General features: G+C 43.8%; 1 protein-coding gene across 2 annotated transcripts in view; it reads left to right on the forward strand.

The window, feature by feature from the left end:
• Positions 1–16,948, forward strand: part of cep170aa (centrosomal protein 170Aa) — a 36,158-nt gene that overhangs the window by 10,382 nt on the left and 8,828 nt on the right. For both annotated transcript variants that reach the window (XM_061689609.1, XM_061689610.1), the window contains exons 2-13: positions 1,883–2,020; positions 3,957–4,046; positions 5,788–5,866; positions 6,032–6,090; positions 6,167–6,383; positions 8,042–8,173; positions 10,169–10,315; positions 11,304–11,597; positions 14,232–14,591; positions 15,108–15,397; positions 15,827–15,916; positions 16,624–16,741. In XM_061689609.1, coding sequence (XP_061545593.1) covers positions 1,883–2,020; positions 3,957–4,046; positions 5,788–5,866; positions 6,032–6,090; positions 6,167–6,383; positions 8,042–8,173; positions 10,169–10,315; positions 11,304–11,597; positions 14,232–14,591; positions 15,108–15,397; positions 15,827–15,916; positions 16,624–16,741 — 2,014 coding nt within the window. The remainder of the gene's footprint in view (positions 1–1,882; positions 2,021–3,956; positions 4,047–5,787; positions 5,867–6,031; positions 6,091–6,166; positions 6,384–8,041; positions 8,174–10,168; positions 10,316–11,303; positions 11,598–14,231; positions 14,592–15,107; positions 15,398–15,826; positions 15,917–16,623; positions 16,742–16,948) is intronic.

Raw genomic sequence — 16,948 nt, forward strand, 5'->3', positions numbered from 1 at the left:
TATGCACCTAAAGCGGTGATCCGCAATCGTGCAAGTCGGCAAATCTCACAAGAGCTTCGTAGTTCAGTTCGCATCAAAGGATCCGGATGTTTTGCTTTTTCTTTAGCTGTCTGTGGCTTCTTTCCAAAAGACCAGCCACAGAAGAATGTATACAGGAAGTTACCTATGTAGCATAAGCACACTCACCGTACGCTTGTCACTTGAGCATTTTCTTGGTTTCATGTTCTACAGTGGTTAACTTTTTTAGAGTGACTTGGTCAACTACTTGCAGTAGTTGACAGTACCTTCATTCCATCCTGGTTTATCAGCTACTGTACGTCAGAAAAAGCTTAAGAGTACATCCTGGAACGTATTGCTTGCTTCGGTTCCCTCGTGTTACCAATGTTGTGTCAGGGGTGCAGTTGATTAAAATTTTTACCCGGGGGATTATTGAGACGGTATACCAAGTACTTATGAGGTCAAGTGAACGAGGGCTTAGCTCGATAATCGTTAATTCCCTCTTTGACGAGCCATTCTTGGCACCTTTTCCGCACACACACACTTGCCTGTTATTTCAGTGCCTGCTTAAAATGGAGAAAAATAATCTGAAGGAGCATTAAACCCTGGACAAAAACTGAAGGTGTAACTGGTGGCGTCGTTGTCTTCCAATTGCACCTCAACTTCGTTTCGCCGTCATCTTGTGACAGAGCAGCGGAAAATTCAATTACGAAAATGTGCTGCGATTTACAGCCACTGAGACGACTTCAATTCGACTCAGGATAGATATGTTGTTTTCGCTCAAGTCACAGCAAAAATATGCCATTTTTAATGGGTTATTGCATGAAAGGCCGTGCAACCCTTGTGGTATCTTGCCAGTCAGTGCGTTTTTTTGTTTGACCTCCTTTCCAGCTCATGTGATGGGGAGCGAGCGTGGTGGCGGCGGTGGGGGGAATAACTGTTCTGCCGGGAAGGCCGGCCAACATTCCTACATCACTTCCTCCGCCGACATCTGGCAATGATCAGGAGGAGAGGATATGAGGATGTGTCGTACAGGCTGGCTTAGTGTCGGTTGCTTAGCCGGGCATCAAAGTGCACCACTGCTCAATGTCATTACAGCTACTGGCCAACAAGCATTATTTGAGATGAGCAAGTGCTTTGATTGGATTTTATAAACTAGAGCCTTACCAAGAATTCTGCCTTTATATAAACATCGTGTAATTTCTATTTTTGTGCCGTTTTAACAGAGTTTGAGATATCGAGATGGGCCAAAAACGGTTGTTTCCTTCTTCAACTTAGCTAAATGTATTTATTTTTAGTTGAACTTTTTACATTTGGAATTACAGCTTTCACTCACCTGCCCATTGAAGTACATGATTCATCTCTAGAATACGTCCACTGGGATTCATCATGGTTGCCTACGAGCGGACAGTTCTCGTCGAACATGTTTATTCTTGTGTTTGAAGTTTGGACAGCTGTTTGTAATATTTTGATCTTTGTTAACTGCGCGAGTCGGCAACTATAAAAACCATGGGAAAGAAAAGTATTGACAGATTAATACCTGTACCAATCAGACTGAGCATTATATTATGTGTGTAAAGACATTTGAGGTAAAATAATCTATTATTGAGCCCCTGAGCGAAAATTCAAGTGTTACAGCAATACACCATAAAGCAGCACACAGCTGAATGATTAAATATGTAGTCATAAAAAAAGGTTGTATACAACTTATTATTATTAATAATGCAAGATAAAGTGACTTTTTATAGCATCAGTTTTAAAACAGTCATTAGCCTATGTATAATGCAATTATGCAGCTGTGCTTAATGTTGTGGTTATCGACACTTGATCACACGCACGCATTATGGGCTAATCATGTCTGTATGTTGTTGTACCCCCCTTGTAGGTGTGTAGCACAAGTAGCTGCAGTGGTGCAGACATGAGCGTTACCTCCTGGTTCCTGGTGAGCAGCGGGGGGACTCGCCACCGACTGCCCCGCGAAATGATCTTTGTCGGGCGGGACGACTGCGAGCTCATGCTACAGGTGAAGATGATGTGCACACCGCCTTGGTTGAACTTCAAGGATGGGGGATTTGTTCAACATAGTTTTCCTCCGAACAGGCTCGGAATTTGTATGCTCCAGTGACGTGCCGTACTCGTTATTTACATACACGCTGAGTCAGTGTCCGTGCGGCCGTAAGAGAGACCTTCTTACCCGCGAGCTAGCAATGACCTCTGGTCACTGCGCTATTTGTAGAAAGTGGGGCACGTATTTATTTTTCTGCTGATGTGCAAAGGCTCAGTAGCACCAGTGCACATATGGTGGAATTGACACCTTTTTTCATTGCTTATCAATGTCATCACATTGTAGAACACTGGTGCCAGGGATATATCATATGAAAGATTGAAGTCATAACCATACTTGCCAAAATGATCACAGTGGTTATCAGTAGTATAACGGTATCCCTTAAAGAAATATGTTGAGGATTTACTAATGGAAGTTGAAACATTTGGTACTCTTGCATGGTCTAATCAGTTTACCAATAATCCTCAAAATATTATAAAGAAAAAAGACAAGACTAAAGTACATATTAGGGGAAAATATTGTAAAAACACCAAAATATTAGATGAAAAATACATAAATATAAAAAATACAAAAGTGTGACAACAAAAATATGACAGCATAATCTGACAAAATACAAAACAAATAAAAACCTTGAAAAAAAATAGTCAGTAACTCAAGGTTACATGACAAAAGCTATAACAGGCTTGCATACTGGCGCAATTTGAACTAGATTTGCATTGGTTGCTGGCCTTTTGCCATTAATATTGATGCGTTTTGATTGATGGTTTGTGGGGGAAGAAGTCCTGCATTCATATCTTTATGTGGACTCCCCCCAAAAAGTAATGGCTTTTTCCATGCCCCAACCTTATACACAGTTCCACTCAAATTGGTTTCGTAGTTTGTGCAATCGTGCAGAGGCCAATGAAAACATAACCTCCTTGGGAGAGTTAAAAATATCTTGCCGTGTTTCTTTTCCCAGCTGGCTTGAATGCAGTCACAGTCTGTTTCTGCCATAATCTGTCTCTTTTTCTGATGCAATGGCATGTAAAAAGTTAATCTCAGTGTCTACTGGCCCGTACTCCCTGCTGCTCTGTGCCATTTTGCGTAGGCTGGGATTTTTTGTATTTGGCTTGAATCATTTGTAAGTTTTCTTGCAGTTTTCCATGTGACCGCTCCAACGGGGCAAGCGCTCATCTCATGGCCGACCACGTACTTGTGTCACGCACCAAATACATTTTCACAGACCGTATAACCGGCCTCAAGCATCGTGATCTTTATCATCTGAAACTTGACGAGTACATTTACTTTTTACCATATGTAAGCAGTGTAGTTGCTTGTCACATCAGTACGTGTTACTCAGCTAATTGCCCTGTGCGGCAACAAGAGTCAGCTCCACTCAAGCACGAAGTAAAACAAACTGCTCAATCCGTCTCTATCCCCTTTGATCCAGCCTAATCTCGCTAAAGTAATCAGTATTATGGTTTGCTCGCTAGAGGTGCTTCTCAAGGCTTTCTTACCTATTTCAGTGCTTATCAAGACATTTCTATCTCAGAAGGAAAACAGACGGAGAAAATAAAGGTGTGAGTGTCATATGCTCGTGGGAATTCCTTACATTATGCGAGGCAAAGCAAATCTCAAGATGTGTTTGTACATGACATTGACACCTGAAAGCATTTCTCCATCTGACCCTGGCATACTCTGAGGAATAACAATCACATTCTTCATAATCTTCCCCAGCAAATATCATTACATGAGAGCACACACAGCCTTCAAATGCTTTTATGTCTGCAATGGTTTCCATTCCTCAGTCATGCAGAGTCATCACGTGAACAGGAACTGATGAACAATCTGTGACCTGAAATAATTTTTCAGCCCCCATCCGTAAGCACCACGTTTTATTGTTTGTCATCCACAGTCTCGCAGTGTGGACAAGCAGCACGCCGTCATCAACTACGAGCCTGGCTCAGACGAACACAAGGTGAAGGACCTGGGCAGCCTGAATGGGGTGAGTGCTTCAAACATGACATTCAAGAAGACAAATATAAAGATGATGGATAGGGGATGGGAGTAGATGAAGATTAATCCGGAGAGGTCCATTTTTTTTTCGACAATCAATAGAACCCACTAATTGTCTTCACCTAATCCGTCAGGCCTGAGGTTTATTTTGAATGTTAATGTTACAAATGTTCACTCAGTTATTCAGATAGGCAAGTCAAAAGGTCACCCACCATTACAACACAGATTGCCAATAGGGTGCACAAGATTGTGGCAAAGCACTACTTTTTTTCCTATGAGACAGTGCTACGGCCTTTATAAATGAAGTTCCTCCCCTCACTTAATCATAGTTCATTGGCACCAGGATGCCACGAGATGGTGCCAAAGCAATGCTATTATTTTGCAATTGTTAAGTTAGTCAGAGAAAAATTGTAAATTGTCTGCGATGTTTCCAAAAACATGCACAGTGGATATAAAAAGTCGGCCCGCCCCTGTTCAACATGGGTTTCATCTGACCATAACACATTTCCCACGAGTGTTTGGGAGATTTTGTTTGTAACATTTTTGCCATAATTCCAAAATGTCTGTTAGCAAACATAACAGTGCTCATCACCAAACGAACACCATACCCACAGTGAAGCATGGCGGTGGCAGCATCATGCTTCGGGACTGTTTTTCTGCAGCTGGAACTGGGAACTTAGGTGGAAGGGATTCGGAACAGTTCAACATAGGAGTCCGTGTTCACACCAACTCTTCAGGCTTCTGCTAGAAAGCACACACAAACTGTCAAGAAAAGCCTCCTAGAACATCTGAAATGTATTTTGGCATAATCAGAGGCACTTGAAATGATGGCATTTGTTGGCTGACTCCCATTTAACATGAGTTTGAATGAGACTGGTTAATTCTGCTCACAGCCCAGTTATAAGGTGTACATACTTTTGCAACCGCACTCTCTCAGTGGTTGATTTGAACTTCTGCTCTCAAAAATATAGATATATTTCCATTGAGTTGCAAAGGCGTCACATTAATGGTTGAAAAAAGTTTTAAAATGATTTACCATGGTCTCATTTTTTCATATCACAAAAATGTGGCAAGATTTTACATCCACTGTGTTAACTGTAGACTCTAAACTGTCTGTCTGTAGGTGTCAAGGTGTCAGACATACTGTACTTGATTTATTGTTGTATTATTCTCCAGTATGATAAGAACAACATTATTTCTCTGTGACATAAAGCAAGGTTACAGTTGCCATGTGGTGTTTAGTCATGTGCAGTGATTACTACCCCCCTCCGTCCCCCTCCCGGTTTGGACTTGTATTCAGCGGGTCACTCACATCCTTTGCAGATCTTCAACAGGAAGTCGTAGTCAGAGACGCTTCCTGCTGTGTCACCCACTTTTCACTGGTTTGGATGGATTGAAGGGAACCTTTTGGCTGCTGACTCAGGAGATTTACAAAGTCTGTTTGGGCCATTTTCTGACTGTTGTGCTTCATTTCCTGCCACGCTGAGCACATTTACTTTGCTCTATGAACATTTTAGCCTGCCTGATGTGATGATTTGCTGTGTGGTACATAAATAAAAAACATTTTAAAAATGATTGAGGGATTCATAGTCCACAGTTGAATCCAGTGTGTTGCATTTCCCTCTGATTTCGGATCTAAATTTATCAGTAAGATCAGAAGCAGACTGATACAGGATGAAAAATAATTTCTAGTCCATTTTTTTCTGTTTTCGGTCTTTTTCTCCCCACAGACCTTTGTAAATGATGTCCGCATTCAAGAGCAGATGTACATCACCCTCAAGTTGGAGGACAAACTGAGGTTTGGATATGATATCCTTCACACACCCCTAAACATCCACCGGTGGGTTCATCATTTCAGTTCCACTGGTGTTCCTCAGGGAGATGTTGCATGCATCTGGTGTGATTGGTGTGTGTGTGTGCGCGCGCGCACGCATGTGTGCGTTTACCGGCGTTTCCTTAACCTGGCTCTCTCACATACTAACTGGTTCACTGTTGAGAGAGGTGAGCTCACCGTGCCCGAGGAGGCTCTCAAGGTGAGATAAGCAGCACAGCGCCACGTCCTTTAAAGAACCATATCGGTCCTCATGTCGATCCATCTTCCATTTGCAGCATGAGAAATTCACCAGCGGCCTCCAGCTGAGCAAGAAGCCGTCCAAAGGTGAAACGACCGCGAGCAAGTCCCCCATTAAAACCCCATCAAAGACACAAAAGTCTCCCGGTGGCGGTACCCCCAGGCCCGGCCAAACAACAACAGATGGGGTCTCTCCCTCCAAAGAGCCCCCACCCAGACCTGCAGACTCTCACAAAACCGAAGAAAGGATTGGAGGTGAGAACAAAAGAAAAGCATGCAGCAAACTGGAAGGCCAGACCTCCGCCAACGCCTTCATACACGCATAAGTCCTGCATGTGCCAGAATTTTTTTTTTCATGAAGAATCTTGCATTATTTATTGAGAAATGAAAGAAAATATGTACCTTAATCTGTATCTGTACCAAAATTGACTGGGCAATGGGCCTATACTCGCTGCAGGATTGTTTTTTACGAGATCGTGCTAACAAAGCTTAAACCAGATGTTTCCCACTCGCTATTATTGCGAATGTCAATATGACATTTTTATCACATGGTTTCTATTACTGCATGAAAAATCCATGAAAATGGGATACTGCCCATATTGCTGTTCAAAACACCTCAGATTTCACACTTTGGACACACAATTCCGCATTTTGGATGGCTAGAGGCTAGTCTACTGTTCAGTATTTTTCTTTTTTTCTTTTTGGAGTCTTTTGTCCTTTAGGAAAACGCACACTTGCCGGGGTTTATCTCAGTGCGGTGTATATGGTCGCCAAGGGAAGGGGCTTTACCACCTCTGCCATCGTGCACTTACTTCGTTTTGAAATGAGTATTTTAGTTCCTAATCATAGACATCACTCACCAGTAGGGGTCCTGTTTAAGCTCCAGATGTTGAAATAAGGCCACATGGAGCTTGCGTTATTATTCGAGATTAGGCAATCGAGTGCCATCATAAAACAAAGCCATATGCCAGTGTTAGTTTGTATTCACGTGTGTGCACAATCACAGGCGCGCACGTACACATTGGGGAACAGTACTAAAATAGATATTCAGTTTGATGTCCTTCCATCTGCCAAATGAGAGCCTCTTGTGGTTCTATAACGACCTACTGTGTTATTACTATGATGAAGGCCTCAGGTTTTAAATATACATTTGTTTTTATATAGGCGCGACTTCTACTTATGGCATGAAATTTGGCAGGCAACATCCATAATTATCCTGCTATAGTGTGTTTAACCCAGGATGAGTGGTACTTAGATGAAAAGGTGAAGGACAAGGATTTAGCTTAAAGATTCATCTAATATTAATAATTATCAACATGAGACTTTTCGTTTCCTTTCACTTTATGATATGCTGTCCTATATAAAAGACAGAAAAAGTAGTTGGTACAAATAGTTGCGCATCAGATTTGCTTTGAGCCAATTAAAAGCATTAAAAGATATGATTATGATGTATCGTCACACAAATCTGATACCCCTGAATGAGTAAAGTTTTTTTTTTTTTCCATGCCTTATTTTCAAAAGGCATAGTTTTTGAGAATATACCAGTAGTTATTTTTTTCCCGTTAACATAGCATAACATTATGACTTTTTTTCTTGCAAATTTAAATTTCTATAGTATTTAGGGGTCAACATGGTAGGTATTTTTAATTGCCGTTAGTAAAGATTTCTAACCATAAGGGATCTCTGGACCCAAAAAGTTGGAGAACTTCTGTAAATGGTCTGTAATTAGGTTTCTGGAGTACCAACACAGCAGACGGGAACTACCATACTACACGCACACACACACACACACAAAAAACTTGGCGTCGTGCCTTCATGAACACTTTGTGGGTGGCACCATTTTAAAGTACATAAAAACATGTTGCACATTCCACAGTTCATCTCTTAAAATGCGTGCCCGCGCTGTCTCCCAGTGGATGTTACAGCGCTGCCTCGCGGGACCCCCCTGTACGGCCAGCCGGCGTGGTGGGGGTACGGGGACGCGGATGACGAGAACTCCTTCAAGCAGGAAAGCAAGACGTCCAGCAAAAAGCCTGAGCTCCCAGGTAGGACGTGTTTACGCTCACATTCAATTTGAAATCTGACTGTTTTTTTTTGTTTGTTTGTTTGTTTGTTTTTTTAAACCTCACAGTAATTAAATTACCACCTATATAAACCACAGTGCCCCATTATAACCCCTCGTTTTAGTCTCCAAACAGACGGTGTGTTTGTGCACGCACTGGTGATGTACATTCAAGTGCACACAAAGGGCTTTTTCACTGAACCAGCTAGTGTATATACAGTATGTGTGCCTGACCGTCTGACTGCGGGGTCACGTTAACTGATGCTGCGTAGCCAGAGTAACAGGATTAAGGACTACACCAATGGTAAAAGAGCTTAGCAATATCAAATCAGTTTGGCCCAGACTGCTTTAGAGGGCAAGGGGGGGGTTACCCTGAAGCGGCCTCAAATCTCTCACCACATCTGGATGGATACTCTGCCAGCATCTTCAGCAGCCGGATTGATTTTATTGCCAGTCATGCAGATTCCACGTGGATTTTAGCAGTTTTTGCTTTGGGAGTTTTTAATGAGCGCAAGTATCCGACGAGTGCAAACGAATGGGATCGGTGAGATCCGCCGCAGAAATAGGTGAGTGAGTGTGGCTGACTTAGTAAGGCAGCGTAATACTGCAGGGAGTTGTCAAAAAAAGATCTTTACGCGATACTTCTTTCATAACTGTGGGAGCGCCGTCAGTCTGTTTGCTCCAGTAGACTTTTAAGTATGTTTGAGGCCAAGTGAAGTGACGATGGGGAGACAGATTGAGGGCAGATTCTCACTGTGAATGTGTGTGTTTTGCTGTTTTTGTGCGTGTCCTTTTCTCCTTCCTCAGTGAATAGGCTATGTGAATGGAGCCATGGAGCCCCCCCCCTCCCCCCCCCCATACTCCTTCCTTGTGTATTGTCCTTTCGACCGATCTCACACACACACACCACAGAATTCAAATAGACCTCTCGCTTGATCATTAGCTTAGCACGCACTAATTCTCGAGTAAGCAATGCCTCTCAATTCCGTATACAGAGGTGACGAGCGCACGTCAAGGTTTGACATTTTAACTACTTTTCTGTGCAGATGCTGTTGTTTGTGTTGTTTAATGGAGGCTCATATGTTGCTGGGATTAATGACTAATGCTAAGTCTATTATTGTTTTTTTTTTTTTTTTTTTTTTTTAATGATGCTTTTAAAGCTTGGCTGTAGCTTGTTTAGGTTTCCACTGGAGGATGTACAGGCTTATTTATGCAAATTATTTATTGGATAGCATCATGCTCATTTATGAAATGTTCCAGATAAGAAAAAGTCAGATCATCTCTGTTTCACAAACTGGTTTAAGTGTTAAAATAAAATGGGAAGTCGTTTGTCCCTCCTGTCTGGGTGTTGCTTGTTGAGCATTGCTAACATAAAATCCAAGTTGCACTCATCCCCAAAGCGGCTTACTGTGCCAAAAACGCAGCTCTACGGAGCGGTTCCAAATTTTCAGCAAGCCGTAAACATGCATCAGATTCGCTTGAAAGACTTGCCTCACTATTTATTCTCGTCCGTTTCAGTTTATTTGGTAGCTTCTTAAAGTCACCAAGCCGTATGTTGCCACAACTGCTCCTCGGCATGCAGCAGATGGCCCCTCTAATTTTGCAAGAGCGTCATTTATCATATTTAGATCCCACAGAGGTTTCGTTTGTTCCAACTAACAGACTGACGTGCTGGCAAAACAGGTTTTTAAGATGTCCACCAGCATGTCTCTCACTGTGCAGTGTGCACATGACTTCCGCTTGTATGAGACGCACGAGGGAAACCAAAGGCTCGTTTTCACGCGGAGGAGTAAGGCTGAAGCCGCGTTTTGAATGTTATATTATTAAAATAATTACAGTTTCTGTCCATGCAGTATACATAGACAGATGATCTATCTGACTCTAAGTGCACACAGAAAATGAACTTTATATTTAAAATGGAACATATTTCCAGTATTGCCAACAACGCTCACATCTTCAATTTTGTTTTAATCCGCAGAGGGGAAAGAGGTTCGGCGCGGAGAGGACGGCCACAATCCAGGTTACATGGAGCTCCCCACCAAGGAAAATCATCACGTGGCCACCAACGGCATCCATGAGATACCCACCAAGGACACGGAGGGAACCGGCGCCCACAGCAGCGCAGGTGAAGATGTGAATGCTTTCATTTGAAATCCTCAAAGTCAAAATACAAAACCCACTTGAACAGTAAGGCCTCTAGGATTTAGGATTACCTTCCACGGTCAAAAAGTGCAGCAAAGTTTTACTAGCGCTAGATCTAATGGCAGAAATCTAACTCTATTATTCATATACACTATACTTTGATAGAGGATTACATATGCTGCACAGTTCCTTTGTTAAATGTAATAATTTTGTTTATGGATTCAAATTGTTAAGCACTGCAGGTATTTCAGAGGTGTGAAATATTTTGTGCTTAAGAGCCATATTTGATTTTGAAGATAGACAGTTGAGCCAGGTCATTTGTAGATGAAGGGAAACAAGTTATGTGTATGTAAAATTGTTTATTGTAATAATATAATAATTCTCATAGTATTGGATTTCATTTAAATATAGTTATTTCACCAATTATTTAATAAAATAAATAAAAAACACTTAATGTATATGTACATTTGTTTATTTCACTGACATATGTAGCAATAAATCAAATTATTTCATGAGATACATTTGAATTAACTCATTTTAGGAAAAACAGCTACATTAATGCAACAAATCCTACAGTACTCTTGATAATGTAAATGCTCGCAAGGAAGAACCAAGCGGGCCCTATGTGGCCCTCGGCCATACTTTGCGCATCAATGCACAATAGGGACATAAATATTGGGACATGTGGTGATGACACCTAGAGGAAGTGTTAGTTTAATTTCTTTGCATTCTTCTGGAAAAACTTTCTACAAGTTGGAATGTGTCTGTGGGAATTTCATGTTTGATGGGCTTGTTCTTCCACACCAAAATCATCCAATCAAGTCTTCAGGGACTTTGCTTTGTGGCACTGGGAACAGAAAACGACTTTTCCCAAACTGAACGGAACTTGGAAACAGACAACTACATGATTGATAGCCAATGTTTGTCCACATAGTGTCCATATTCACACAAATACTATGTGTGCTCCACAGCTCAAGGCCACGCCTCCTTCACGATAGAGTTCGACAGCACTTCCCCTGGGAGGGTCACCATCAAAGACCACGTCTCAAAGTTCATGCCGAGCCAACACAGGTCCCGCGCCAAGAGGAGCGGCGGCACGGGGAGCAGGGACCTGAGCACGTTGCAGGCGGCCATGATGGCGTCGGAGAGCAAGGTGGCGGATTGGCTGGCGCAGAACGACCCCACGCTGATCCGCGGCGAGTCCACGGAAGACGATAGCAAGAGTAACAAGAGTGATGTGCCGGTGCATCTCAAAAGGCTGAAAGGTGAGGAACTGGGCAGCGAGGAAGGGAAATCACATCAAGCAGTGACAAACACGCTCACAAACACTTGTACGTCACGTCTGAGTTACTGCAGAGTGCTCGGTTAATTAAATGGAGGCCAATTTATCATGATGTATAGGGGGAGGGGTCGCGACTGACAGGGAGCTGATGGAAATGGGATGCTCATTCAACGTGGGGGTTGTACTAGATGCATGTCAAGTGGCTGGCGGAGTGTCTCGTCCGATTGGTCATTATGTTTGCTAACTGACTAGATGTCTTAATATTTTGAAGCGGCTTAAATGGAGGCAATAGAGTGTCAAAAGCTGTCAAAGTGTGGTTGGGCTAATAAAGACGGAGAGGGTTGTTTTGAGGAGTAGACACACGGATAGAAAACCTACCCTTGATGCTGCTGACTGTGGACCTCGGGGAGCAGGAGGGCGGCGAACGGCCCTCCCCGCAATGCTGACCGCTGCGAGAACGCCAGCGCTGATTGGACAAAGCGAGGAAGTAGAGCGAGGTTAGTTGCCTGGACTGCCATGTGGAGGAAAGGGAAGCGACGTTGTAGCAGTTGCAGAACGTTACTTATAGAGGCAAAGAAGCAGCTGACGGAAAGGAACCGCAGAACGAGGACTACATTAAACCGTGACGGATGCGGGAGCACGTGGAAGTAAGTCATTTAGGAGCCCATTTAGGGCACCTGTCAATCATTTCTCATGCGGATGCTGCATAAGCACAAACTGAGTAGAGACAGTTGAGGCAATGGAAATGTATAATTGACCTTATATTCATACTGTTGTGATGTTAAAACTCAGAATACCTGTTTTTTTTGTTGTTGTTAGGTTGTTGTTTTTTTTGTCAGAAATCGATTTTGATTATTGTAAGGCCAAAGTTGTGAGGATGGACATCTATTGACATAATTGTCAGGTGAAGGTCTGAGTAGCTTAGTGGAAGAAGACCGAGAAGAGCAGATGAACACCTACCAACTCAGAAAATAATGAAATTGAGACTGGTTGCTCAAGTCATTGCAGTTTGCTTCAGAGTTCAACCGTGTGTGTATGTTAAAAGAAAAACAAAGTGTGAGTCGCATATTTCCGGGCAGCGTGTATGGCGTTTGCACGTTATCTCCCTGCCCTCGACAAGCTTTCTCCGCTTGTCTCTCTTCGTCCGTCCTGGGATCGACAGGTGATATGTGTGGCGCACCCCTCGGCACAAGAAAAGCATTCCAAAGCCGGCGAACTCCGCGTGGCACCCGATGTTTGCTGACTGCTCATGAAAAACGTTGTTGGTGTTGAATGCAGTTTTGTGTGTACGTGCGGATTTGCATGTGTGTGTTGTGCGCGTAGGCAAAGGCCCCCGCAGTTCAAGTGGTGGCAAGCGGTGCGCAGCGCCCGGCTCTCATAAGTGACAACTGTGTTCTCCACTAACAGCTTCTTTGTCTGCGCAGACGGACAAAACAATAAAGACGATTGTTTATCTGCTCATCGAGTTTAGCCTTTATGGTTTCTTTTCTTATCTTGATTGAATTAGAGACGTTTTTGAAAATGTCAAACACTCTTATAAGATAGACGATGACTCAACAGATCCTCTTCATTTTAATGGACACTTTGCTTCAATTTAAAATGTCAGAACTCTACACTGAGCCCCCCTCGTGCTACCATTTTCTTCTGAGTCTTAATCCTGGACATCCCCGCTTCCCTCTTTTCTTGAACCCCCCCACCACCTTCGCATTTCCAATCTCCTTTCACCACCCCCTCCTTTCGTTTTATCCCCGAAGCCATTTCTCCTCCTCCCTTGCTGCCACCGCCTCATTGTCATCCTACCCTTCTTCTCTCTCTCTCTCTCTCTCTCTCTCTCTCTCTCTCTCTCTCTCTCTTTAGCTCTCTCTTTCTTTCGCTCTTTCTTTCTCTGAGCCAGTAGCCGTGTGCTGGGCCAGCCTGGCACCGTTTCCACCATGGCACATCCAAATGGGATAAATTGAAAACCTTGGATTCAAAATTTGTTTACATTTTTTAAATGTATTTATTTTTAATTTTTTTTTCTCCCCCCTTCATTTTTATCCACAGTGGATGTGCTTTGATTGTGTTTTTTCTTCTTATTCGTGGTTGCTTCTCTCATACAAACACACCACATAGCTGCAGTTTGCTATTCGCAAAGTCACCGATTAAATATTTTAAGACATATGCTGTGACATACTAGTAAGATTCTTAAATTGTTTTGAATTTGGTACACACTATATTCTGCCTGGTTTTTATATAATTGTTCATGACGCAGCACCTTTGAATTTTATGTATGTTAGACTTTAATATAAACTGTTTGCATGTGTATTGTATTGCCTTTTATTTATCAAATACATTTCTATCAGTGTTTCAGTTGTATGCCTTTTTTGTTATAAGTCCTCCCAAACAACGTCTGCCTGTTCCTCGGAGGAAGCGTTGCAAAGAGGAGTTTTGCTGCCTGTGAATCTAAATACAACAGTTAATATCGTCAATTCTGAACTTTTTTGGGAGGTGTCTAGTGTTTTTTTTCCCATTATTCGCAGGAGGGCACGTGCAAGGTTTTTCTGTTCTGAAAAATGTAGAACACGAGTCCTCGATCTTCCAGAATACTTGTTTGCTAATGTTTAACGCATCTTACCAGGCAGCAAACATGACGATGGCACCCAAAGTGACTCTGAGAACGGTCTGGGCCTGCGCTTCGCCAGCCGGCGCCACGCCCTCGAGGAACGTCTAAAAGCAGCGCACGCCCACGTGGGATTAGGAGGAGGCGCGGGAGCAGCCGGTGAAAACGGGGCGAGCGGGCCTCGGGCAGGCGGCGGCCGCACGGCCTTCATGATCGAGTTATACGACGAGGAGAACCCTCGCAAACGGCGCTCGTATTCGTTTTCCCAGACTGCGCCGCTGCTGAGCGGAGCCGGCGGCGAGGGGCTGTGCCCGCAACCCCCCTCTCAACCCAAGGTGTTTAGCATCTCCACCTCGGCTACCGCGGCCTCAGACTCGGGTAAGTAACTCATCATTTGAAGTCTCCCTTCATCAGTGGCTCGTGTTGTGATGTTGTGATGACAGCGTGCTTGTCGTCCCTCCCGTTCGCCACAAGTTGAAAGTAAACAAGCAACTGTAGCGTCCATTGTCGAGTAACACACATACGCGTACAGAAAGAATAATGTCTCCATTTTCCAGTCCCCTATCGAGCCGCCTCACTCTCCTCCGCCCATCTCCACGTTTCCATTTTTACACCTCTTTTAAATGTGAGATCATTTGAGCAAGGATTATTAAACTACAAAATTACCAAATTTTTTGCCACACCCTCTACAAATGCTGCTTGGCACTCAGCTGAAACTTGGTTAAATACAATATATGAATAAGGATGACACTAGAGCTATCCGTTTGTTTCTGCTTTGAGGCGATGACGCGGAGTCATTGTTGCGTCACTGCTTTTCTGTGCATGATCTCGTATTTGATCTCCGAGAAAATATCTTGTCATTTTGTGTTTCTATATTGTGTTTATTCTCTCTAGGTAAAGTCCCGGCCCCAATCTCTGCCGCAGTGGCTGCAGGCGCCCCCACGGCGGCCCGCGTGCTCCTCAAGCAGAGGTCCGAAGACCCGAGCGTCGGCCGCAGTTCAATCAGCACGGGGCTGGCGACGGGAAGCCCCACCAGCCCCAGCGAGGACACTTCATTCACGGGGCAAGCGGCCGTGGCGGCCGGGAAGGAGGCGGGGGACGACCGCAGCGATAACGGGACCTACACGATCGAGCTGGAAAACAGAAACCCGGAGGAGGAGGAGGCCAGGCGCATGATTGACAAGGTAGGGAACCTCTCTGCTCCTACGGAGGGCGTCACTTTTGCAGTTTTATACTTTACGACGCGTCCGTTCTATGTGGTGCACTTACTTTACAAGGAGTGGTATAATTATCGGGCTCGCTGTGTTGCTTGTACGCATTACAGTCAAAACAGCAAGTGGTATTATGTAAATTCCTGTCATTAGCGGGCACTAATTGGAACGTAGCTCCTGCACCGTTTTGTGATCAGTTGGTTCGATGTCTCCCCGTTGCCATGGCGCCAACTACCTCTTAACTAAGCTGCTTTATTTATTTATTTTTTTGCCATTCAATATACTTACATAATGACATTATTCGTGTTTATATGGGATACCATTCGGTCTGCTGAGCAATTATGTGATTTGATTGGTTTGCATTGTAAGCAAGTGACGTGCGTTGGCTGCTCATTTTTGCAGGTGTTTGGGCTGCAGCAGAACCAGGACTCGTCCATATCAGAGCTCCAAGGGGAGGAAAGAGGAAAGGAAACAGGAGAGGCGGGAAAAAAGGTAATAATTGAATGCTTGGTTTTGATTGACACTGTCAATTTGTCAGCAGCATATACTGTATTTAACTCCCGTTTCTCACCGTCACACCTCACTGCAAACTAAATGATTATCTTTTTAATGCAGATTGATTTGATGCAGCTCTCGTACTAGAACTCATTAGGAGTGTTCTCGGGTCAGAGAGATCAAAGAGTCATAGTGGAGTCTAGAAACGCGGGTCTCGGTCACAACCACGGCTGGGCGACTCTCCTCTCCTCCCAGTCCATGAGAGGAGACGTGCCCTCCCTGAGAGTGACCTAGATCCCGCTCCAGACATTTTGCCCTGGAGGCAGTTGCATTGAAAAAGAAAGGGGGCAGTGTGCAAGGGTATCACCAACTCTTTTCTGCTATTTAGATGTTTGGCTGTCTTTTTTTTTTTTTTTTTTTTTTTTCTCCAAGGAGAATGACAAGCCATTTCATAGTTTTCTTTCTTGTAACCCCAGAGCTGAAGTTTGTTTATCACAATTTGACAAGATTCAGTGTTGTCTACATAGGAACTGGGATTTGTGTTCCATTTTAGGTTCGCAGACAGGCTCATTGTGCGAGATCTCCCACTAGATGCTTTCCTATGATCGCATACTACATTATACATGAAGGCTAACGCCATTCACCATCCGCGCTGCAGGATTTGCTGCCTCTCTGCATTCTCACTTGAATATTCCTCTCTTTAGGCTCCTCCGACAGACTCCGACTGGGTCTCCCAGTGGGCAAGTTTGGCTGCCAACCACACCCGGACCGATCCGGAAGGCTCTGGAGCAGAGACCGGCGTCTTCCGGGACAAAGAAAGAGGTACACCTCGCGCCACAAGTGGGGGACTCGAGTCACATGACTTGACCCAGGTCTGACTCAAGACACCAATTTCAGGAATTGGGAAGTGTATGGAAGACTCGACTTGACTTTGACTTGGTATAACTTGTCAAATCTCGCCTGTTTTCTATTGTAGTTTGACGTCGCTTCCGTCCTGCAGCAGCAGGCGCTATGGCGGCCCCTTCGATT

The sequence above is a fragment of the Phycodurus eques genome, chromosome 11, assembly GCF_024500275.1.
Source record: "Phycodurus eques isolate BA_2022a chromosome 11, UOR_Pequ_1.1, whole genome shotgun sequence".
Classification (NCBI taxonomy): Eukaryota; Metazoa; Chordata; class Actinopteri; order Syngnathiformes; family Syngnathidae; genus Phycodurus; species Phycodurus eques.